This window comes from Pipra filicauda, unplaced genomic scaffold (genome assembly GCF_003945595.2).
Source record: "Pipra filicauda isolate LSUMZ 115617 unplaced genomic scaffold, ASM394559v2 scaffold2_size9829703_pilon, whole genome shotgun sequence".
Classification (NCBI taxonomy): domain Eukaryota; kingdom Metazoa; phylum Chordata; class Aves; order Passeriformes; family Pipridae; genus Pipra; species Pipra filicauda.
This window is the reverse complement of record NW_024104421.1, coordinates 515,522-540,647: the sequence shown is the minus strand read 5'-3', so window position 1 is coordinate 540,647 and position 25,126 is coordinate 515,522. Positions and strand designations below refer to the sequence as shown.

The 25,126-nt window shown below is 38.6% G+C and overlaps 1 protein-coding gene across 11 annotated transcripts in view; it reads left to right on the top strand.

Moving 5' to 3' along the window:
- LOC113990852 (solute carrier organic anion transporter family member 1A2-like) overlaps positions 1-18,359 on the top strand; it is a 46,044-nt gene extending 27,685 nt beyond the window's left edge. For 8 of the 11 annotated variants that reach the window (XM_027726674.2, XM_039383200.1, XM_039383198.1 and 5 more), the window contains 14 exons: positions 2,328-2,426; positions 3,477-3,618; positions 5,096-5,228; positions 6,113-6,219; positions 8,078-8,224; positions 8,544-8,642; positions 9,074-9,307; positions 11,484-11,648; positions 12,496-12,691; positions 13,453-13,618; positions 14,660-14,844; positions 15,384-15,448; positions 16,601-16,718; positions 17,618-18,359. In XM_027726674.2, coding sequence (XP_027582475.2) covers positions 2,328-2,426; positions 3,477-3,618; positions 5,096-5,228; positions 6,113-6,219; positions 8,078-8,224; positions 8,544-8,642; positions 9,074-9,307; positions 11,484-11,648; positions 12,496-12,691; positions 13,453-13,618; positions 14,660-14,844; positions 15,384-15,448; positions 16,601-16,718; positions 17,618-17,777 — 2,016 coding nt within the window. In that variant the 3' untranslated portion in view covers positions 17,778-18,359. Of the gene's footprint in view, positions 1-1,497; positions 1,552-2,308; positions 2,427-3,476; positions 3,619-5,095; positions 5,229-6,112; positions 6,220-8,077; positions 8,225-8,543; positions 8,643-9,073; positions 9,308-11,483; positions 11,649-12,495; positions 12,692-13,452; positions 13,619-14,659; positions 14,845-15,383; positions 15,449-16,600; positions 16,719-17,617 lie in introns of all 11 variants that reach the window. The other 3 variants (XM_039383203.1, XM_039383204.1, XM_039383202.1) reach the window with 2 other exon arrangements.
- Positions 18,360-25,126: the final 6,767 nt, after the last annotated feature.

The window sequence follows — 25,126 nt, the reverse complement described above, 5'->3', positions numbered from 1 at the left end:
CATTAACTTTTTGCCTGTTTAATGAGTTAAAGAGGTTTGCAGATGAGTCTGAAGAGCCCAAGAGTGTGAGCAAGGTAAGCAGCAGGAATGTACAACGGAGGGCATGTAGATGGGAGAAGGGAGTGGGAGCACTGTTGGTTCATCTTTAGGCACAGAAATGGTAGTTTAAGTTCTAACCTGGATTTAAAGTGTGGTGTAAATGCACCTGAGCTGAGTTATGCACCTACACCTCTCTAATAATCTAGGCTGTTAGTCTGTGCAGGTTTCAGTTCCATTTGACCAAATGCGACTAAAAAAATATTATAAAGCTAGCAAAAATAATCTCAGGAACAAAGCTGGAAATAGTGATTCTGTCTATTTTGTTTTCCAATTTGTGATTTTAATAATTATCCCAGTAAAAAATGGATTGAGATGCACCTTTTTTTTTTTACCATAATTCATGCTTTGAGGGAAGGTAAGGCAAAAGTAAAGGCAAACATGGCCTTTTTGTCCTCTGTAATTGTATGAGAAATAGTTTCTGATTCACCAAGACAAACTTGGACAGAGGTTGCTGGCTGGTATCCTGTAGCACCAGAAGAGAAAACCTGCAATTAGCCAGATGATGTTCCCTGTGTATGTTAGGGAAAAGCAGGGACTGGTATAGTAAGGGGAAGAATCCCATTTCAAGCTCCTAGGAGCAGAAGAGGACAGACATGGGGGACTGCTGTGATGTTTTGGCATCACTGGTGGGCTCCACTCTGAGTAAGGCAGTATTTAGATAATGCATAAACATTTCTCTGGGACATAAGCTTCTATTCCAAATTGCAAAGAAAGTGCAAAGCTGCATAAGCACAGTTTAGTCCTGTGATTGAACACAATTTGTGTAAGCAAAGCAGAAATACAAACTATGTATATATCACAGCTAATTGTATGAGATGCTGACCACCTACAATTAATTATGAAGCGTTTCCAGGAATGCTGTAATAACACATTACACTTTTAGAGACTGAAAATAGAGAAGGTAGCTATAGAAGGAGTTAATGCCCGTGAATTTCCTAGGAATTGAGTCAGTTAGGAAACACATTTGAGAGGATTAACATTGTTGTAGAAATTAATGTTTGAAGAGATTGACCGGGAGGGTGTTGGGTTGAAGAATGTGAAAGGCAATTCAGTCCTCTTGGTGGGCTTGTCAAGTTTGCTTCCCAGCCATGGCTCCATGAAGCAGAAAACACAGCAAAGAGCTTCTGCAAGATCACACTTGGAAAGGGTGTCCAAGACAAAAAAAGAGGAAATTAGCCTGTATGCATCCTGACTATAAGGTAGGGCTCTGACTTGCCCTGGTTTTGTTCAACTTACCCTATCAGGCAGCAGGGAACTGTGTTGAATAACTTGATTTAATGAAGTCTTCTTAGGAGTCCTTAGAATGAAATCTGTTTAACTCATTGTGCTAACCCTCAGGAAAAAAAAACATACTAAATTACAACCCAGACTTAATTATGCTTAATTGTGCTTTTGCAGGTAAGTATATCCAAGTTCCTGGAATATGTTGCTCTTTGAACACATTTTTGGAATGTAAGTAAGATGTGTAAGAAAGCAGGTGGCTTAGCATTACCAGAAGCTCTAACCATCAAATCAAGGTGGACATCACTAAAAGGAGGCAGAAAAACAAAGAGGGATATTTTTGCAAGTCTTGGGAGGAAAAGCAGAATGGAGTCTGTTTTGTTTCCATTCAGAACTTAAGTTGATCCAGCAGTTTTGGTTTTATTTTGTTTGCCTCTAATTTTAATGCCAAGAGATTAATCTCCAATAGAGTTTCTATTAAAAATTAACAAATATACAGTGATGCCAGTGGAAGAAGAGAGGGCTCAAAAGAACACACAGAGCAGAACTAAATGTCTTTTTTATGGCTAGCTAGGGCAGGGGTAGTAAATAAAGACCATGGAGACAGGTATACATCAGTCAAACATATAGGTCTTCGTAGTTCTGTCTACCACAGTGGTCAGTGCCAAATGCTTGTGCAGAGGACTGAAAGGCTGTGTTCAGACTTGCCCTCAGAACACCTCTTTTCTCTGTTCTTTGCTCTCTGGTTGTATGCTGCTGACAGCTTTCAGTGTCTGATGAGACATAACTGGCTGTACGTTGTTGACTTTCCCCTTATCAAATTATCTTGATTAGAATGAAGTGTATGGGCTTGTAGGTTTTTTTGGAATCTGGTTTGCAATTATTTAAGGAAGATGCTCAAATATCAAACCTCTGCAAAGGAATCTTATTTTTTTGGCAAACATGGGACATAATTTTTTCTTCTTTTCTCTCGTCTTTTTCAACACTGTAATGGGATCATTGGACAGACTCAGAAACAGACACTGGGAAAAATTAAAAAAGGCAACATGAAAGAAACTGAGAAGCCACGTGCAGAGGACAAATTCTGTTGCATTTCCAAGCTGAAGGTACAGAAATATTTTAGTGATTTTGTAGGAATACACACCTGTAATTTCTTGCATTTGCAGTGGTTTGGTAGAAGTTACAATCTAGTCTAAATGAATGACTAAGCTGTTTCTTTTCTACCCTTAATGCCCCGATCAAGGTCAAACAAGTCTGTAAACAACCATGTGTTGCTTTTGCTGTCCCTGAACTTTACACTCTGTGCTGTTTTGGAGTTGTGGTCGGTTGCTGCTTTGAAGCCCCACCTCTGATTTTGTGTAATCCCCCCAGTCTGACATGTTTACCATTCCTTCTAAAACTTGTTAAATGAGCCTTACTGGCTGTGACATGTCAGTAAAAACTGACTGTTGATGTACCTTGGATTATTCGAGTTGTCAAGAAATGGTATAAAAAACTTGTAAAATAACTTGTTTTTCATAGTAACTCAAAGCCCAAATACATTATTTAAGCTTTTTAGCATTTGCAGGAGATGTATTTAAAGATACTATAGATTTAATTTTGTAAATACTGTTTATTAAGAACCCCAAAGTTAAAAGGATTTGAATACTAGTGCATGTATTCATATTTTTATTTTTTTTTACTGACAATTGCTACTAATTGTCTTGTAAAAAGTCAATGTCTTTAAACAAAAAGAAACTGTTTACTCCTTCTGTTTAAAATGGGCTCACGACCTGTGCTGAGATGGGAGAGCAGATACTGGATCGAGTAATTCAGCCAGAGGAAAGAATCTTAATTCGGCAAGTAATTTGTCATTCAGATGAGCAGAGGATGGGAAGGTCTGTGCACCCTGGTCTTTCAGTCCTGCAGATGGCAATCTTGCAGCAGGCACAGCCTGTCTTGGCTGGGGAAGTGGGGCTTGAGGTTTCTAAAGACAGTCTTGTCAATGGGACCAGGCGAAGAACAAGGATGTACGATGTGGAAGCAGGATAGACGATGGGATTTACACACAGAGGAACACTTGTTTTTGCCTGGAAGCACATTTTTGGTGGAAAAAATGGAATATTCATAAATGTATAATTTTGAGTTCTTTATGCATTCTCCTCTTTCCTTCCCAGGTATTTCTGCTGGCACTGTCACTTGCGTTTCTTGGTAAAACCATGTCTGGTGCTTACATGAACAGCATGTACACACAGATAGAGAAACAGTTTAATATCCCAGCTTCTTTGGTGGGGATCATTAATGGAAGCTTTGAAATTGGTAATCTCTTATTTTAATATTTCTTATTATTTGAAAATATGATAATTTGTTTGAATATGTATTAGTGACTCATATCCTTCAAATCTCTCAAGTGTCAGCAGTGGTCAACTCTGTCCTTCCTTTTCAGCTAATACTTAACCAGTTATTGTCTTGGAAACTAATAGGACAACTTAAATGAGGAAGTTTAGTATTAAAAAGTAGTTCAACTAATTTCTGCACTATCACACAATAAAACAGAGCAACTAACAAAATAGGACTACTTTAAAAGCTTTGTATTGAATCTTTCTGAACAAAAAAAGATTTTACGAGCTTTGTTTGAATTTATGGTCACATTTAGCATTTTACAGTTCTTTTAATCAAAGTTGGCTGGAGTGGATTGTGGATCCCTAAATTCAATAATATTTCAAGATTTTGTACCCCTACAACTGTACCTGCACAGAAAGTTTCCAGTTCTACTTTTAGTGCCCCTTACCTTGCCTATTAGTGAGTTTTTTGCCCAGTGACATGAAATGGCCAAGATTAACAAAGTGGTACGTAAAAGGCTTATTTTAAGTAAATTATCTGCTCATATGAACTTGTTGAACGATCATAATAATATTTGAAATTATTAAGAGGCATAGGTTACTTATTAGGACTGTGTAAATATACATCTTGAAGTCTCATTCGAGGAACTGGTTAAATGCAATCTGTTTGGCAATCATACATAAAAAAGGTATTATCTTCTTTCCCAGAATGATGCTTATCACTCAGAGACATGATTTTGTTCTTTTGACAAAAAGATCACAAAATTAGTAGGTGTGCAATTACTAAATTGCTATTTTTATGGAGACTGATTCATAATATGAAGCTTGATTCTTTTCTTAGTTGCATAGCAAAAAATGAAGAAGGAAAAGATCAACTGATTCTGAAGTGAAAGTAGAGGAGAGGAGAACAAAGAGTTTTAGCACATTTGTATTTTTAATGTTGCTAGGTACAAAAATACCATTCTTTAAAAAATTCTTCTCAACTACTCAAGTTAATATTAAATAATTATTCCTTTTTTTTCCTGTAACTATCATCGTGTGTTTATTATTTTCAGTACAAAAGTAGTTGGAGGTACATTACAAAATAGAGTATCTTGGGGAGAATAACTTCCTAAGTCAACTGCTACTCTGCAGCACTTGGGCCTGGTCTCTACGTAAAGTAATGGGAAGTTTCTTTTCTATGTAGGTGCAGTCAAAAATCTCTCACTGTGATCTCCTTTCCATTCTACCTTCTGTTCTCATGTTCTTTTCATGTGATGTAACTCGTCCAAAAAAAGATCACACATAGCAGGGAATTACTGCATCATGTAGGCAGTTCCCTGTCTATTTACAGTTTTTACAAGACAAGAAAAGAAACAGATGTTGAGCTTACGAGGTATACTTAAATTTCTGTTGCACTTTAAAAGATCTGTGGATGCCTTGCTTTGTAAAAGTGAACCAGGTTCTTTTTGCAGGTAACTTGCTGCTGATAGCATTTGTGAGTTACTTTGGAGCAAAGCTTCACAGGCCCAGAATAATTGCTTTGGGCTGCACAGTTCTGTCATTTGGATGTCTTTTGATATCACTTCCTCATTTCCTCTTTGGAAGGTGAGTATTTTGCTTAGCTCACAGCAGCTTCTGCGATCCTCACTTGTGTTAATCCATGACTCCTTCCACAGTGTTGCTGAGAGAGACATTGCTGAGCATGGGTTCAATATGATAATTACAGAGCAGCTTGGTTTGTTTTGCTTCTGAGGTGGCTTCAAAAGTCAGTCATCACTTCCTGAGGAGAGTCCTCCCTCTGTTTGGCACCTTCCCTTTCCCTTGCCTTCATCCTGGTGCTACACCTTGTGTGGATTCTCTAAAGAAACTGTGGGCTGTGATACCAATTACATTACCAGCTCTTATCTACTTGGGGGGGCAATGCAAGATGATTTTTAAAGATATCTTTGGTCTGGGGCCTGGATGGGAGATTGTAGCTATGTTGTCAAAGCCTTTACAGAGCATAATGATTCTTCAACTACTTTTTCATGATGTTTGATTGGCTTAACAAAATAATAATGTAGGCTTGTCTATTTTAATCAGTGAGATATTTTTTAAGAAAAGAAGATCCTCTAATCTTGCTATGTCCAATGTGGTATGACTGTGACAGCCTTGGTGATACCCTCTGCTTAGGGTGTAAATTGGATTAAAATCTAAGAAAAGTAGGAGAGAAGATGATATGGGAAATTTCATTAGTGTGGTTCATGACTCCTCCTGAAGCACCTGTTCCAAGATTGTGGTGGAGACTAGAAAAGAGTCTGGGTAAAACACTGCTACATTTTCTTTGTTCCTGGCCTGTTTCATTACTGAGTCTCAGTTAACTTTTGAAATGGCTTTCCTCCTTCCTTATACCTACACACTCTTCTTGTAGGTAGCTCCATTACAGACATATGAGGTGGTTCTCCTGTATATCTTCTTAGCCTGTACATGCTTTCCTTTGATTCAAACAGGTATCATATTGAAAGCAGCATTTCACAACGGGAAAACTTTTCAGTGATGCCCCTATGCCTTGTTAACCAAAGCTCGTTCTCTTTGCCTACAGAGGAGCCTTCAACAGGTATGACTCTTCTTATGTCTGCTAATACATTTTCCTCAGTTTTTATAGTGTCTAAGTAAATAGATTTTCATTTTTATTAGCAATTACTTCAGGGTCCTGCTTTTGGTCAGTACTTTTTGCAGTCGTGAAAACTAGAGGCTGGGAAATATCCTTACCTTTGTGTTTCTTTGTTCTGTGACTCCAGAGCTGTAGCATTTTTTTCATGCAATTTTCACAGTATCCAAACAACTCAGTTAACACACCTGGAAGTCACTTTGGGAGTCTATAACACCAGGTTATTTTCACAAATATTCCTCTTTTTGACTTGAAATACTGTGATACTGTGAGGAGGTGAGAAATGTATTTGGACAATATGTAAAAGGCATCAGGATTCTTTTTCGTTGTACCACACAGGAAATAAAAGAAAGAGAAATAGACGTAGAACTAAACATAGATCTTGCTTCCTTTTAGAGGAAAATTTTTTAAACTAAGCTAAAACTTAATTGTGGGCCTGAACACAACACTGATTCTAATGATTGTGCGCTAGAAATGTGCATATAAAATAAACTACCGTGAATTCAAAAGGCTCAGAGGCAACTACTGAATGATCACACACAAAATTCTTACAGTGAGGGTGGGATTAATCTCCTGAGTCCACAGAATTCTCACACTGAACATGGGATTAATCTTCTGAGTATACTGAGTATACTTGGGTAAGGTGATTGTTTCCCTATTAGTTTATGGATGTGATGTTCATATATCTGAGTCCATCTCCTGTGTGAAGTAAAAACTGGATTGAATTCAACCACACCTGCATGTGAGTTGCTTCACCCATGTTTTCTGACAGCAACCTGACACTGATACAGGAGATCCAGGCTCGATCTCTGGTCAGTAATACTTTCACTTAGAAAGTCATCAGTTGCTGCTGACAAAGCTCATTTTTATTTGTTAATGAATTGGCACTGAGAAATCAAAGTCTCACAAAGTGGGAGAGAACGGTGGAATCTGAAGCAGATTTGGTGAGAGTGCTTTCAATCCCATCATTCAGATTATTTATCAAGAGGTATCCTGGCCTGCATCAAAAGAAGTGTTACCACCAGGTCAAGGGAGGTGATTCTCTCCCCTTTATCCCACTCTCATGAGACCCTACCTGGAGTACTGTGTCCAGATCTGGGGCCCCCAACATAAAAAGGACATGGAATTGCCGGAGCAAGTCCAGAGGAGGCCACAAAGATGCTCAGAGGTCTGGAACACCTCTGCTGTGAAGACAGGCTGAGAGTGTTGGAGTTCAATCAGGAGAAGAGAAGGCTCCAGGGAGACATTACAGAATCCTGCCAGTACCTAAAGGGGGCCCATTAGAAAGCTGGAGAGGGACTTTTTTTACAATGGCAGGTACTGATAGAACAAGGGGGAATGGCTTTAAACTGAAAGAGGGCAGGTTTACATCAGATATAAGGAAGAAATTCTTCACTGTGAGGGTGGTGAGGCACTGGAACAGGCTGCCCAGAGAAGTTCAGCCAGGTTGGATGGGACTTCAAGCAAGTTGTTCTGGTGCAAGTTGTCCCTGCCTATGAGAAGGGGATTGGAACTAGACGGTCTTTAGGGTCCCTTCCAAACCAAAACTTTCTATGATTCTATGACTGCCAGGAGATTGGACAAGGTATGGCATGGAGAGGGAAGGGATCTAAACTCTGCTTCAGCAAGTTCATCAGCTTTCTCCAGTATCTGAGTCTTTTGGGTATTGGGACCAGGTATTTAACTTTTTTTATAGGGCAGGCCCACTCACCAAAGTTTAAGCTGTTAGTCAATTCCTTGTCTCTAGATTTTGATTAATAGTTAGAATTAAAACATTAATTATGACTTCTTATTTTACTTGCAGAATGTGAAAAAGAGCCTGGGTCCTTGCTGTGGATATTTGTGATGGTTGGAAACATAGTACGAGGAATGGGTGAAACCCCCATCATGCCTTTGGGCATTTCCTATTTGGAGGATTTTGCCAAAGCAGAGAATTCACCTTTCTACCTGGGTAAATCTGCCCTACTGTGATAACTCCCCTCCCCCAAACAAACACACACATAAACAAAAGCAAAAGAAAGGATTGTTATGACTCCCTTCAGTCCAATAAAGGAAGAGAGAAGACAGTCATTATTGCCTGATCAAAATAATACTGTGGAACTTTAACTAGAATATTGTAGAATTTAACTAGAGATTAACTTCTTGAAGTGGGCCCATTTTTAGGCACAAATGCCTTTCCAGTACAACTGCCCAAGAGATATGTAACAATTCCAAGAAAATAATTATGTCTGGGTTCTAATTTGGTATGTTTTCTCTTTTTCCTACTCTAGCATGTATACACACAGCAACTGTAGTTGGCCCCTTCCTTGGTTTATTGTTGGCATCATTCTGTGCAGAACTGTTTGTTGATGTTGGATCAGTAGGTCCAGGTAATGGCTGAATATATAAAATCTCATATATAAATCTGTAGTCATGTTGGTGTATTTAACAGAGCTGAAAGATGTTTCTTTGCTACTATGAGATGTCTCAATTTTATCTGAGTTTGTCGGTGTTTCTGGTAGAGTGGAAGATCTGTGTATAATACTCAATTCACACACAGATCAATCTGCTTATAAATTATTTGATGAAAAATTGTGTCATCTGGCTTAATGTAGGAAAGGATTAGAATTAATTTAATATAAAACACTGAAATTTGCCAGACTGGAGACTATTCTCCTCCATGAGCCTCACTTTAAGAATCACTAACGTACTTTTAATATATCCCATGTCAAAGATGACTAGGAAAACACATGATCAGAGCAAAGAATGTTTCTGAGCTGATATAAGATGCATGGTTTTGTTTTGGTTTTTTTTTTTATAGATGAGATAACTATAACAGCTACTGATGCCCGCTGGGTTGGAGCGTGGTGGCTGGGCATTTTGATTTGTGCATTACTGAACCTGCTCGTGGGAATACCCTTCTGGTTTTTGCCCAAGTCACTTGTGAAGGAAGGTGAAACCAATGAATCTGAGGAGACAAGTGAAAAAAGCGTAGTACCATTGCAAGACAATGACAAAAATGAAACCAAACAGAACATGTATGAAATTGCTAAAGGCAAGTTATATTTTATTTCCTTCTTAATTTAGTCCTTAAGACGTGAACTGTGTGTATTTGTGTAATTAAAGATGGGTCCAAGGTATGAAATGCCTCTTCTGTTTTTCATGTCTCTGTAGTACCAAAGGCTTTGTGTGGGGATTTAGAATGGCTCCCTGCAGAGGAAGAAAGCTAATTTCATAGCTCCAGGATCTGGAGTCATTCCTTTCCCCCTCCTGCATTTCAGGTGTATGTAGATCTTTTCTTCCTGTGAGAGGGTTAAAGCACTGAAATCTGGTTAAGAATATTGCAACTCAGTGAGCTGTGGACCAGTTGCAGATATTAGTTGCTAATAATAATAAATAATAATAATAATAATAAATGTACCCCACATTCACTGTACAGAAAAGCAGAAACCCAGCACAAGACTTGTGCATACCTTGAGCCCACCCTAAAGCCATAAAAGGGAATTGTCAGGTGCTGAAGTGTCTCATGAACATTTAATTGCTTTTGAACAAAGATCTATCTGACTTACATTCATGTTACCATTGGTAACTTTCACATCTGTGGTCTTTCAGATCCATATATTTGTAGGAAGCTTTTTTATTTCTTTCCATTATTTGTACTAGTTGGAAATGTAAGTGAATAAAATATGTCAAAGGTGATGAACTTCAGGAAGTTTCCTGATTCTCTATACTTGGCTCAGGGTCCCTTGACAAGACCTTAATTTTCAGAAAGTAAGTGCCATGTGGCAGCTACCTGTCCGTGGTGTTTCAAGCTGAGTCCTGCAAATTCACCACACTGAGCACTCAGATCTTGGCTGATATTGCAACTTCATATTTGATAAACACAGCATCTCTTCCTGCTGGTCATGTAGCCTTAAATGAATCCATAAATAAAATGCTGCTCTGGTGAAGAAAGATTCCTAGATCAGATGTGGGTCCTGGTGCTCCAGAGTCCCTTCAGAGCTTGTGTTTTCATGATCATTCCCTCCCTGTGTTGATGTGAGTGTCCACTGTCTCTGAATATCCTGAAGTTAGAATCTCTTAATTTCACAGAATAGTTGAAGGGACTTCTGAAGGTCAACTGGTCCAACCCCCTGTTCAAGCAGGGCCCCTCACAGACTATTGACCAGGATATATTCAGACAGCTTTTTAATTGCCAAGGATTTCAAGCTGAAATTTGAAGTTTTGATAGTTAAAATTAATCTGAAATAAAATTAATTGAATAAAAATTAAATTTCCTCAGAAAGTTCTGATTATAAACTGCGTTGCATATGTAAATAATGCAACCTATTTTATAGTGTTTTGAATATGTGACTCATTTTTGCAAGACTTGCATACAGATCCTCTTCTAGTAAGATACTTGCCTACCTCTGAAAATATACACCCATCCTAAGTGGTGCCCACTTTCAATGAAGCACAGTCATTGTTCTACAGATGCTTTTCTGTGGAGTTTCTTTACAATAGCTCAGCACATTAATTAACAGGGAACATTAGACAAAGGGGAATTGTGGGGTTTTTTTTATGGTTCAGATCCTGATTTAATAGGCATTAGGCAGAGAAAAGAACTGTGTAAATTAGTTTCTCAGATGCTTACTTGGCTGAAGATTGGCTGATACAGACTTTGAGAGTATGGTGGGAATAACTTTGGTCACATCTCTCATCAGGCATCTTCTACCCAAGAAAAAAACAAAATTAGTTTGGGGGCAGCTTGTCACAGCTCTTAATGCATTTGCACCCCTTTCCCCTTGTACTCCCTTCATATGCCAGGTGCAGGAAAGGGGTTTTGGTGAACACTCTGGGGGTATGACATGAGAAAAAAGGAATAGGAAAGGTGGGAGAGGAGCTGCTGCTGCAGATCTGTAACCGCAAAGCTCAGTCACCGCACAGCTAAAAAGTTTCAGGAAACTTTCATGAGAAGGTTGTTGCTGTGATTTATTATTTTTTTGTAAGCAGCAGTATGCATTGGTGGGCATGTCTGTGTGTGTGAGGGTGTCTTTGGGTAGAGGAGACATGTTGGGGAAGCCTGGGCTAATCCGGTTTCCTTTGGCCTGCGGTGTCTGGCAAAGCACAAGACCCAGCTTGGTACAGTTAAAGGACCTTTTCTGTTCCCCTCTTCCCCGCTCAGCCACACTGAGCAATGGTCATCCTTTTCATAAAGCATCACACTAACCCAGTCCATTATTTCATTCCAGATTTCATCCCCTTCCTCAAGGCTCTCTTTCGCAACCCCGTGTATATGTTATTTATATGCATAACTGTGCTGCAGTTCAGTGCCTTCGATGGCATGGTATCCTTCATGCCCAAATATCTGGAACAGCAGTTTGGAAAATCTGCATCAGATGCCATCTTTTTAATTGGTATGTTTGCATTTTGCTTTGCTCTGTTCTACCAAGTAGTGATGTCTCTATGCAATTTATCTGTATTTATATGTGTGTGTATATATATATATGTTTGTATCTACTTATATACACATACATACTAGGGTTAAATGCTTCTACAAGTGAGACATACTGCATTAAAAATCATTTCTATATATTCATGCATTTTGTGCTAAGTTTCTCCTAATTTTCTGTGCAGAATTTTATAATCTACTTCCCATCTTTCGAATTGGTCCAGAAAGTTCAGCTGATATGAAACCAAGCCATGTGATGCTTGTGTAAAACCACTTCCAAAACCACTATCGGTCAGAATTTGCTTCATTAAAATATCAATCAGCAAATAAATGTGAGAGGACATTCAGTAATCTCATATCAAAACTGAAAGTCTGTTCCTGTGATGCTCAGTGTGTATTGAGATGTACTCCAGTAGCTTGTCTTCCTGTTGAGTTTCTCTGTCTGGGGAGGCTGGATTGAAACAATATATTTTTTTTTCTTCTTCTTCTTCTTTTTTTTTTCTTTTTTAAGGTGCACCTGGATTGCAACTCTAGATTGCTAACTAATCTTTTCAGTCCTACCCTCTGTCTCACTTCTCAAGCATTTCTCACCTGCTGTTGACTTTGGCAGAGGTTTTGGGTGTGCAAGGAAATTAGTAGAGACTCGTTGCTGATAGTAGTTAAATTATTCAGCCACAGGCACTGCATGAGTGTTTGCCAAACACAATCTACCCTTTCAGTAGCTTTAGTATCTACTTCAGTAGCTACCTTAGAGTAGAGTAGCTTCAATGCTCGCCTTTATTTTAACATGGAAGTTTCACTTGTTTAAATAGGTGTTTACAACTTACCAGTTCTATGCGTGGGGTATTTTTCTGGAGGCTTATTCATGAAGAAATTCAAGATAAATATCTATCAGGCTGCGAACATAGCATTTTGGGTATCTTTACTGGAATACCTTCTCTACTTTGCTGCCTATTGGACTGTCTGTGATACTGCACCAGTTGCTGGTCTAACAGTTTCCTATGAAGGGTATGTTCTTTAAGACACAAGAGGACTTCAGTCTTAAGACATCGGGATGATTTTTCTTGTCAAGAATCAGTCAGGGGCTCCTTAGCTTTGCAACATTTTGGTTTCATTACCTAAATACTCAAGGCTTTTTACTTGCATGAGACAGTAGGTCTACCTTCTGCTATCACTGTTTCAAGCAAGAAAAGTGTACTGAAAAAGATATCCACACCAAGACTCTTACAATTGCATATCCATAATAATTCTTATACTAATATAATTAATAGGGTCATGTAACTGCAGGTGAAAATAAAAAAGTTGTCAATCAAATTAGGCATACATGAATGCAATTTCAGAATAACAGAGGGAAAAAAACCCCTTCTTAATCTTATGCTGGTATACTGGAATTTGATTTTTATCAAGTTATCAGAGGATATTTTATTTGGAGTTTCTTGATAGGAATCCTGCCATTAATCATTGGGAAGCATTGTGTGTCTGTAAAGTGGACATGTAGGTTTACATGCAACACTTGCAGCAATCAGGAGCATATGTGCCACAGCTGAGAAAAATGCTGTGGGGTATGCATACCTCATTGATAATATTAATTTAATGGAATATCATACAATATGCTATATAAAGGTAGAAAGGCATGACTCCAGGATTGGAACATGCAGAACTGTGTCCTAAATAAACACTTGAGCTAGAATAGAAACTTAAGCATTGCAAAGGATTACTGCAGGTATTTCTTTACTGAAATATTTACCCATCTTCTAAATGTATTTCAGAATAGAACAAGTTTCATACGCAGAAAATACTCTACTTGCTGACTGCAACAGGGATTGTGATTGTTCACTTAAAATATGGGACCCTGTTTGTGGGAACAATGGAATCACTTATGTGTCACCTTGTCTTGCTGGGTGTAAATCCTCGAGAGGAACTGGAAGAAGTGTGGTAAAGCATACATTTTATTGTGCTGTAATTATGAAATATAGTAGGGGAAAAATATCTGTATCACTGTGGGGTGGGAAATATCCATACATGTACATTTATTGAATATATGAGGTGATAGATTTGGACAAATTCATTGAGTAGCACCAGAAATTCCAAACTGAATCTGAAAATTAGTGTAAGTTTAAATTAAAAATTATAATGAAGAAGACTCCTCCTCTTCTAAGAAACTCAGGGAATCTTAAATGCTCAAAATGGAGTGACAAATTATTCTGAAGGTATTGCCAGTTGGAAATCTGACTGCACAAGAAGATTTCAGCCAAAATGAAAGTCTATAGCATGGACTTAATCTCTTTTACCCTGTAGATTTAAACAAGTAAGCAGGTATTATAGAACTTTTATTATCTTATTTAATAACACATATTCCATAAAACCCCCTGTAAATTCTAATTAGGCTGAAAACAATCAAAAATAATAAGTTCAAAAAAAGCCCCAATCATAGAGGTTTTAGAAAGCCTCCATACTTCACAAATATTTTAAAGAAGTATTAGATGATAATGAGGGTCAGACATTGATGCCTTTGTTTACCATGGCTGATTTTTGAGAGTCCTTGTTCTGGCAATGATTTCAGTAGAAGCAAGTGTTTGATAAGAATATTGCAACCCAGCCTCAGTCAGATCTCTGGTTCCTTCTCTTCTGACATATGAAAGACCACACTCTAGGTTATGAAAACGAGGGTCAGGTCTGTTGGCAGCGGAAGGACCACACAGCCAGGCTGTGCTGGGGAACTTGATCACAGCCTCCTTGAGGGAGCACAGTCCCAGCTGCATGAGAGCTCCCTAACCCCATACTCCACATGCAGGGAATGGTTGGACCTGTGCCTGGCCAACTGGGATGGGAGAGAGGCCACAGTGCAGTGGTGTAACACTGTGTACACGGGTGTAATAAGTGCAGGAGACAGTGAACTGGGTACCAACGGTGTGATTTTCAGACTCTGTGTAGGAGTTTGGACAACCTGTGTGATTAAAACACTCTTTTTTACAGGTATTTGAAAACTGCACCTGTGTTGCAGCCTCAGGGTTTTCCTCTCAAAATGTCTCTGCAATTCTGGGCCAGTGTGATGAAGATGAAAACTGTGACAAGATGCTTCATTATTTCTTGATATTGTCATTAGTCTGCAGCTTCATTTTTTCCTTAGCAGCCATGCCTGGATACATGGTCTTAATGAGGTATAGTAAAATGTCCTCATCTTCAGAAATCTACTCGACTTTTTATTCTGAGGTCAAAGACTCCCAGGAATTAAAAGTTGGTTAGTTTATGTATGGAAGGAGGAAAAGCAGAAAAATCTTATGTCATTTTGTGCTGTTGAGGTTTAGTGTCGTGTCAACTGTATAGTCTGATGTTGCTTCTAGCTATCAGCTATATCCTGAAGTAATGCAGGACCACCAAGTCAGGGGAATGAGCCACTGAGAGGTGTGTGATACCCATGTGTTTATCAATCACATCAATATCTTGCACTATCTTGCACTTTGTGTTTGCCTCAGTTCAAAGGGATGGTACTGTGACAATAGCTCTTCCTTTCATGATTTGGCAGTCCTAGTTAAGGAATTTTTTCAGTAAGCACCATCTAATGAGGATAATGAACCCTTTCAAGCATTGCTGTAATTAGAATGGTTTAGACCTAAAGTGATGATGAGTTTGATTAAAAAAAAAACCCCAGAGTTAGTGTCACCTCTACTAATAAGTGTACTATGTATTTATCATACAGGTCTCTAAAGCCTGAAGAAAAGTCGTTTGGAGTGGGTATCCATGGACTGGCTTCAAGAGTATTTGGTGAGAAAATATCTGACACACTTTAAAAGCACAGTTAGGTCCAATCTAGAGTTAAGAGAAGGATCCCACCAGGGCTGTGGGCATGGCACAGGAGTCTACTTCTATGGAGTGCCTTTGATCAGGAAGAATTTAGGATTTTTTTACAGATCTAGGCAGCATGGCAAATTAGAACAGCTTTCAGTTTGCGGGTTTTTTTTATACTGGGCAGTAGGCTGATGTTGTGGTTTAACTTAGTCAGCAACTTTACTCTCCCCTTGCAGTAGGATAGGGAGGAGAGTTGGAAAAGAAGGTAGACAATACAGGTTGAGATTAGAAGAGTTCATAGTGGAAATAAAGTAAAATATAATGATGATGATGGTGGTGATGATGATAATGATAATAATAATAATAGTAATAATATAATAATAATAATGAGAGGAATAAAAGAGAAGAAGGAAAAGTGATGCACAATAGAATTGTTTGCCACCTGCTGACCAATGCTCATCTCATCTCATCTCCAAGCAGTGATTGGCCCCTCCCAGCCAATTCCCTCCAGTTTATATATTAAACATGATATTCTAGGGTATGGATTGGTTTGGCCAACTCAGGTCAGCTGTCCTGGACATGCTTCCTCCCAACTTCTTGTGCAGCTTCTCACTAGCAGAGCATGAAACACTGAAAACTTGATTTAGAATAAGCACTACTTAGCAACAAGTAAAACATCAGTGTGTTATCAACACTATTCTCATATTAAATCCAAAACACAGCACTGTGCCAGCTACCAGGAAGAAAATTAACCCTATACCAGCAGAAGCCAGGACACATGATTACATCTGCTGCTTATCTGAAAGCAATTTTGCATTCCTTCACTCTTGTTACATCTTTATTTAACACAACATTCCCTCTCACTGATAAGGAGAAATTTTGAGTTCTGAATAGGAATCACAGTTCATATTTTAGCATGTCTACATTGGTAAACAGGCAGCAGGGAAGAAAACCTTTATCTGAGGGTAGGTGGATAAGGAAGAAGAGAGAACATAAGATATTCAGAGAATATGGTTCATGCTGCAAGAGGACAGGACAGATGCAGTACATGACAAACAGCACAGGTTCTGTAGTGTATCTGCTAATCAGAGGAAACGTTATTCACAGAAATGTTAATATTCTTTGTAGCTGGAATTCCATCTCCCATTTATTTTGGAGCTTTGATAGATACCACTTGCCTGAAGTGGGGTACTATGACTTGTGGTGGAGAAGGAGCATGTAGGATGTACGATATTGTCACATACAGGTATATTTCCTACTTTATTTTAATTTCTCCTTCTTTATGATGTATTATTACATGCATAGAGATATGATTTTATGAACTTTATCTTTTCCTAATAGACAAACTGCTCCTGTGTTAGAGATGTGACACAACAGTTTTCTTTGGCATTGGCTTTATTTGTCAAATGCAACCTTTGATACAGATGTTGGATCAGCTTTTGGACAGAAATGTTCTGGTGCCATAAATACATTCACTAATAACCTTTTATGAGAACAGACTTTAAAAACACTGAATTCTGATTAAAAAAAATTAAAAGCAGTAAGCTCCTGAGGGAAAAAATGTTTAATGACTGACTGTGCAGTATCTTTGAAAAATTACATTGCATATCATTGAGAAAATGGTTGATATAGTACCTGAATTAAAATAAAGAAAAATGTTATAGGGAAGATATAGTTACTCAAGTTGGAAATTGGCCCAGAATACTACATTTCATGCTTTTGTAGTCCTTCAAGGAGTGCTATGGGAATTTTGAAGAAAATGACCTCAGACTGATTCCTTTTGATCATGTGTTGGGGTGGATTTGGAAGAATATTTCTATCTTATGAATACCTAGAAGTTTTGTTCAGGTGGACTGAGCTGCCCTTTCAGGGCTCTCTCTTTTCCCTGTGGAGAAAGTTATAAGAGTACCAGTGGCTGAGTTCACTGGCTCAATTGTTTGCTTGAAATTGGGTGATGTAAACAACCATTTTGCTGACACTGACATATTCTCTGTTCTCATATTGACTCATCCTCTGTGAGATCCAAAAGTATCAGGGCACAAACTTTAGAACTACTGTGTAATTTTTGCAATGCAATGTATGCTGAATAATTTTGCTATTTTTTCATGAATGGATATATTTAATGAAGCTCATTATTTATTTCAGGTGGCTCTATCTTGGCCTGCCAGCAGTGTTACGTGGAGTGTCCTATATCCCAAGTTCACTAATTCTCCTTATTTTAAGGAAGAAACAGAAATCTGAAAAGCTTGTCTTATTAAATGCACCAGTAGAACTGCAGGACAAAGAACAAGGAGCAGTGAAATAGCATTTCAAAGCAGGACATGTTGTGGAAAATAATCGCAGTGTAAATATTGGATATATCCTAGTGAAAATTTTTTTACTTTAACTAATGAACACTTGGACGGAGATTAATAGAATTACACATAGTTGTATCTTAATTATGCCATTAAAGTATCAGTTTGTAAACAGAAGGCACAGAAAAATGTGTTTGGTGCAAAAGAACAAAGAGTAGAAATAAGAAAACTTAAGAAATTCCAGGCCTGAGTTGTCTGGACAAAGGGCTGTGAAGCAGAAACATATATTTTCAGTCCTTGTTTCACTAAAGATAGTGAGAATTTTGCAATTGACTCCAAGTGATGCCAAATTTCATCCTGGAATTCTCCAGGCTTCTGTCAGAGCATCTCTCATTGACTGTAGACAGAATTTGTAGCTTCTTTGGCCCCCAGTTTTCCATAAATTTATTTAATGATGCTTTTAGTCCTTTCAGGCAGGGACTGTCTGTTATTCTGCATAGTATAGGTGGTCAGTATATTGTGAACCTGTTTTATGACATGTTCTGGGTGTTGTGGTAATAATAAACAATAAAAAAAATTAAATTTTTAAAAAATGCTGTGTTATGGTGGTGTTTTAAGGTTTGCATGGAGCATGAACAAGGAAAGGTTCTCAGGAGTTTTTTACTTCCCTCTAGATGGAAATAACTCACACTTTAAGCATAATAGAATGATTACTTGTGTTTTGCCCGTCGTGTTGTTTGCTAAATCCTAAATCTTTTCATGTCTTCGCAAGTTATTCTTTAAATGGCAGATACTATAGACATTCATGTGCTCTTCCTGGTCTTTGTCAGATTTTTATTTCTCTCAGATGTGATGCTACAATGAATGTAGCATCAGTGAACAATGAATGTTCACTGACAGTGAGCTGCTGCCCTGGGATGTCTTAAATTATCTCAGAGAAAAAAACCTGAACATCTCAGGAAAAAAAAAAAAAGCCAACATAAAGAAAACCCAGCAGATATGAGATACACAAGGTGTGTCTTTTTGGTTTAGTGCACCCATGTTTAGCATCTAATTTGGAACTGCCTCACATTTGGCCCCTTAGGTCTGTCTGCAGGTGTCAAAGCAACAGCTCCTCGATCTCTTTTCTTGCAGTTCCTGGTTATTATTCCTTACTGCATAAGGCACAGAGGGAGCTTCTGGAACTTTACCACAGACCATTGCTCCTGCACCTGCATGAATTTCCTACTTGTTTATTCTATGTGGCACAGACTTACTCCCACTTAATCCACTAGGAACATTCTGCAGCCAGAGAAAAACGGGAAGGCAATTTCGCCACAGCAGTTTGTTATTTCAGTTAGAATCTGTTTGCTTTAAGGTGTCTTATTAACATCATATATGTATGTGCTTGGAATTGCTTCCTGTCCTTGTGGAATCAGTGACAAAAGATCCATTTCTTCCCACAGAACAGGAAGTCAGCTCCAGAATTTAAAGTTTCTTCAGATATAAGAGGTCCTTACAACTAATTCTTTTGAAAAGATATGTCATGTACTCCCGTCTCCCTTTGCATTGGATGATAGAGCTGAGCAGGTATAACGTAGGGAAGAGAAATGGAGGAAAAGGCAAACACGATGCAGCCTGTAACAGCAGAACAGAGAATGCAGTTCCCTCTTAAGCCACAGATCTTCCAGAAGCTTTGTGGATGTTCAAATCTAATTTTGAGCATTGTTCTTGCTACCATGGGGCACTTACTGAAAGTCATCATTCTTCCTTGCGGTTATATTCCTTCAAATCTAGAGTTAAAAATCTTTTGCAGGCATTTAGTCACAACTTTGTGCCAGGGTTACCTGGGAAACATGAAAAGTTGCAGAGCACCAAAGTTTCACAGCTGTAGGAAACAAAAGGGTTTTTTTAGGTAGGCAAATCTGTGCCATTTAAATGGACCACTGCCAAAGAGTCAGACCTAGTTAACTCGCTGTGTTTTGAAATGGAAGGAAGCGGATAGGAACGTGTCCAAGTTTTAAATTTAGCATTTCAATAGATACATTAACTTTGTTTGTAATTGTTCTGGTTCATCTGCTCGAGAATGCAGCAGTGAAATGGGCCACCTTCACCAGCCATTTTGCAGTCAATAGCCTGCTGCTCACACTGTGTGTCGTTAGGCAGTGCTGGCTGGCTGATGGCTCAGTAGAGAGGCTTCTGGGCATAAGGCTGTGGTGGGAACATTGCTTCCCCAGAGCAGAACCAGGAAACAGAGAGTGCAAATGGTTCCAAAGTGATAATCGTAAATCCTGCGTGGTATGCTGTGTCCAGTACAACAAACATTCCTAGGATTAGGTTGAGAGGTTAGAAAAATACTCTTGGAGCTATTGCTTCAAATGTAAAGCCAAGCTTTAGACTTGATTCTTTCCAGTTCTGAGCATTCTGACCTTGATTCAGCAAACCAGCTAAGCATGTGCTTAAAAATGAGTGGCCTTATTGATGTTTGTTGTTTAAGTAGGTGACGTTGGACGTTTCAAGACTGAACCCCAGACTGGCACTTGCTGTGACCCTCATTTGAACAGAGGTTCTTGCTGTGGTTTAAGGTAGGTGCTCAGATGATATTCATTGTGCTTGAAAGTTTGGGCTGGTCCTGGTCTGATACTTCAAGCACCAAGACTTGTGTCAGCATTGTGGTAGTACAAGCCACAAATGGGAATAATGGCAAAATCAACAGTGGTGTAAAGTTTTTTTGTAAAGCAAGAGCATATGAATATTTGAGTTGATGAAGTCCAATATTAAATTAATAAATGTGGGTGATAGGTTTATTTTCCTAGTACCTGAGAATTGAGCAGATGACTTTCACAGTTCAATCAACCACGTGTCTTTGCCTTTGAAATTTCAACTCGGTAAAGGGCACCCATGGGTTGAATTTTGATCCTTAAGCCTACTAAGTGGAAGACTACATGCTGGTGCCTGGATCCAGATGGTGTCAAACACTGAGAACACTTGATTTTTTTCATGCAATGTGACCATGCAAACATCTTGGACATGTTTTAAGGGCAATGGTACGCAAACAGTGCGCATATATATTTATCTAGTATTTTGATATGTATGTATCCAGCATTTTGTACCCAATGTCTTTTGTAATGATCCCTGACATTCCACTGACGTTTTATTTTTTGACCATAATCAGGACATAAGCAGTTATTTTCAAAGAAATAATAAAAAAGTCTTCAGTGTCTTACTGAAAAATCGCAATGCTTTGTAAAAAGCACATCTCTGTGCGTGAGGAGGCTACGGTTTGGGGGTTTTTTATTTACTTTATTTTCTCTGTGTTTAAATTTCTTCAGCTACTTAATTGCCAAGTCTCTCATTATTTTACAAATCGTTATTAACAATCTTATCTGTATCCTAAAAAAACCTCTGGAATGAAGGGTCTGGGTCAGGAGCAAACTTTGTTGTCTCCCTGATGCTTCCAACTCCTAAGAATTGAAACCTATTCTTGATGCACAATTAAACATTTCTGATTATGCATACTGTTCAAGCTATGATTATGATTTTTTTTTAACAGGAAATTACTCATTTGGGGGGAAATATGTTACCCGGCAAGCTGATTTTTATTAATGGGCAAAAGGGAGGTGTACTGACCAAAGCTGCATCCATACACAATAATTTGGCTGAGTGCATGACTGATTTGTGATGCTGGCTTTATGTTTGTGTACCAAACATAATTATGTTAACATGTATAGCTTCGGAACATATAAGCATTACAGTTTTGGATAAGTAATATTGGCAGTTTACTTTCTCTTTCAGTCATTTCATCTAAAGTGAACAGTGGGCTGTTTCTGCAACCTTTCTATCTCAAGCTGAGTTTTAGCAGCTAACTACTCCCTACAGATTCTTTTCATTCAAGCAAACCTCACAGTACTAGCTGTTAATTCAACCTGTGGACGTGGAGAGAGGAACACCCTGAGAATACCTGGGATAGGATTTGGCATGCAAAGAAGCCAAGTCACTTTTCAGTTTTATGTAAGTCTGGTCACATGATACAAACTGGATATATCCAGCAACAAGTCCTTGGCTACTGCTGTTTCTGGGGATTTTTTTTACAGAATTGTTAGTCTTTTCCATTCTTAATAAGGCATAAAGTGTTCCCAGTTATGCTGGTTGGGATTTTGAACTTTCATTGTTTAGGACTTTCTCTAAGAATGCAGCAAATTGCTTGGTAATTGCTCCTCTCTTGCTGTGTCCAGGGAGTCAAGGGCATAGATTTCTTAAATCACAGGAGACTAAAATTGCAGGACAAAAAGTATATCTCTTTAGAAAGTGAAATCTTAGGTATGGCAATGCCTGAGGTCCCTTCTAGAAGAAAGCATTCAGTAATTTCAGGCCAGAAGCACGATATACCCCAGTTAATTTCCAACAGAGGTGCTCAGGGGATACAAACACTGTTTGTTCAGAGCAGACATGCATGCGACAGTAGGTGGCAGCTTGCTGGATCCTTACAGCCCTGTCAGAGGAGGTGGAAAGCCCCATTACAGGTGGGAAATGGTGGTGTAAAAAAACCCCAAACACTTCATTACAAAGCTTTTGCTTTTTAAAAAACCTCCACCCCCTGTGTTGGTCCAAAGGCTGCCTGGCTTTCAAACGTTATCATTTAAATGGTTCCAAAACGGGCTTTGAAAAAAAAACAACCTTCTCATTTGAGGTTAATGAAACACAGAGTGGTCCAGTTCATGCTGTACCTTTGCTGTTACTATTGTTTCAAGGCAGTTCTCTGGAAGGCCATAGTGCAGGCAGCTGCAGGCTATCTGGAACACGATGGTTTTTCTTTCTTCTGTAGGTAGTAAACCAACCTCAAGAAAACTTTCTGATGTAAAGACAGAATCATATATAAAACAAGCTTAAGTTTCTGCAGAAATTTTAAGAATTTCAAAAATTTACAAGGCTTGCTTTTTTTTTTGTTTGTTTGTTTTTTTTTGTTTGTTTGCTTTGGGTTGGGTTGGGTTTTTTTTGGTGGTTGTTATGTTGTTTTCTACCTCTTATTGCATTTTAACTCTGAATGGTCCTCCTCGTGAATCTGAGTAATAGCATAGCAGCATTCACAGTGTTGCTGCTGCTACTTTGTGACTTACTTCCAGGACCAGGAGCTTGCAGGAATATTCCTTTCAAACATACATATATATATATATGCACACAAACATAGACAGACAACTCATTTATGCACTCTTTCATTTCCCGGGCATTATAATTTAAAAGATGGAGTCTACTAAGGGACTTCCCTTTTCATTTGAATTTATTTTATGCCAAAGTCTGGCTTCAGCAATCCTGTCTATTGTGCTAGAGAAGCATTTATAAGTTCATATGTAGCAGAGACAAAACTATTCATTGTTTCCAAATTTCTCTGTTAATTTATCTTGTTATGTTTTCAGGTCCGGCAAGGCCTGAGCAGCAGAGGCTGGATACAGTTATAAGCTTTCCTCACAGTCAGAGACCTTAAGGTTCAGTTTAGGTTTTCCTATATTAATTACTAAAGGCAGTGGTATGTAGAGAAGAGCAGAGTTTGTATTTCTCCAAATCTTGTTACTGTATGAACATTATGAACTTGATATAACACACACTCATGTGGGGGCAGACAGCTGTATTGTTTAAAAAAGTACTACAACTTCAGTAAATAACTGGAGGGAGGAAGAGTCTGGTAGGTGTGGGAGAGTTTTCCTTCAGTACTACTGGCTGATAAATTCCAAAGAAATCCATATCACACAGAAACCCTTCATATATTTAGATGGCTTTGATGGTGAGGATGAGCTGTTGCAACTGTTCAATGTATCTGGTGTAATGGCACCTTTTTCACCCCCAGACTTTTCTGATATGTGTTTTTTCACAGTATGTGTAATGCCAAAGAGAGAGGAGCTTATACAGGGCTGTGGCTCAGTCTTCCAGATGCAAAGGTGACTAATGGGGAATTACTCTGTGAAATTCAAAAGCCTGAGTGCCCTGAATGACAGCTGAGCTGTCAATGCCCATTTCCATGTTTATTATCACAAACTCACCAACAGTAACAGCTTTAAATAAAGTGACAGGAAGAAAGAGCACCAATATCAAGGTTAGTATGGATTTGCCTTTAGTTTATAAAGTGAAACAAGCAGCAGAAGAGGTACCAAGAGCTTGTATTTGCATGGAATGGGATCCAGATAATTCTCTGATGCACAGTGATCCTTATTCAGCATTTACATGCCATAGGGTGACAGGCAGAAGATAGCAGTTTCTGTGGGAATCAGACCTCAGGCAGTGAGGCAACAGCCAAGCATTGATACCTTGAGCTTAACCTTTAGGAAGTGCAATGTGGAATAATGCCATAATCAATTCTCTGTAAAGAAATGGTGCATCAGCCTAGACTATCATATAAATTATAATAATGTACTTGGCAGCATTTTGCTTTTGAGTTTATAACAATGTGCCTCTGTCCATCACTAGAGGCTTTGCCAAATGCCAGTGCATCCTTCAATGAGGTGGGTTGGCCTCAGTCCCCTGGGATTTGCAGCACCAGTGGAATCCTCCATAGCTCCAATGCTACCTGGGCTTTGCTTGAAAAGAAAAGCTGCTTCCTGAGAGTATTTGGCTGACAGGTGATTAATTCTCTGGGATAAAAGATGTTGGGTGTGGTAACTAGAAAGGGAGGGCAATAGGCAGAGGGTGCTGTGGCTGACATCCCCAGCAGCCACTGCAGCAGGCAAAAAACATCTGGTGCATCTGCCTTGTAGCAATTGTACTGCAAGCTGGGAACTCCAGGGCTGTTAAAGGGGATTTAAACTACTCTTTAAACTTACAGTTTATGAAGTGCTCATGCTGGAGAATGCAGGCAGTGGTGGTAACAAACAGATGGGAACAATTTAGTGTCCCAGGCCTGTAATTCTAGTCCTGATCAAGCTGGTTTAACACTTCTGACTTTATAAATTGAGTGCAGTAAATAAATTGCATTCTTTACCACCAATAAAAGATTATTTCTTCTCACATATTTATTGATGTTTGTCAAGTCTAAGTTTAAAATAGAGGTGTCATGACTTCTATTACTTCTCTGGAGATTTTGTTATACCCTGTTAATTTTATTCTCTTTGAACTTCTCCCAGTATGTCACAGTCACCCTGTTGTGTTTAAGGTTTTATTTTAATATAGAGTTTCTCATACAATTTAGTATTAATTTTTTTCTCTTTGATATTTTTATATTCTTCAGATATTTACCTGTGTCAATCTCCCTAAAGCAAGTCTGTAACTTCCCTGTGTGTACTAGGAACCTTATGATTTGTCCCAAAATGCATGAAATTTTTGTGATGATCATGTAATGGACATTCTATTGCTCTAAAAACTGGTTCTGGATGGCACTTTGCTTTGCTTCCTT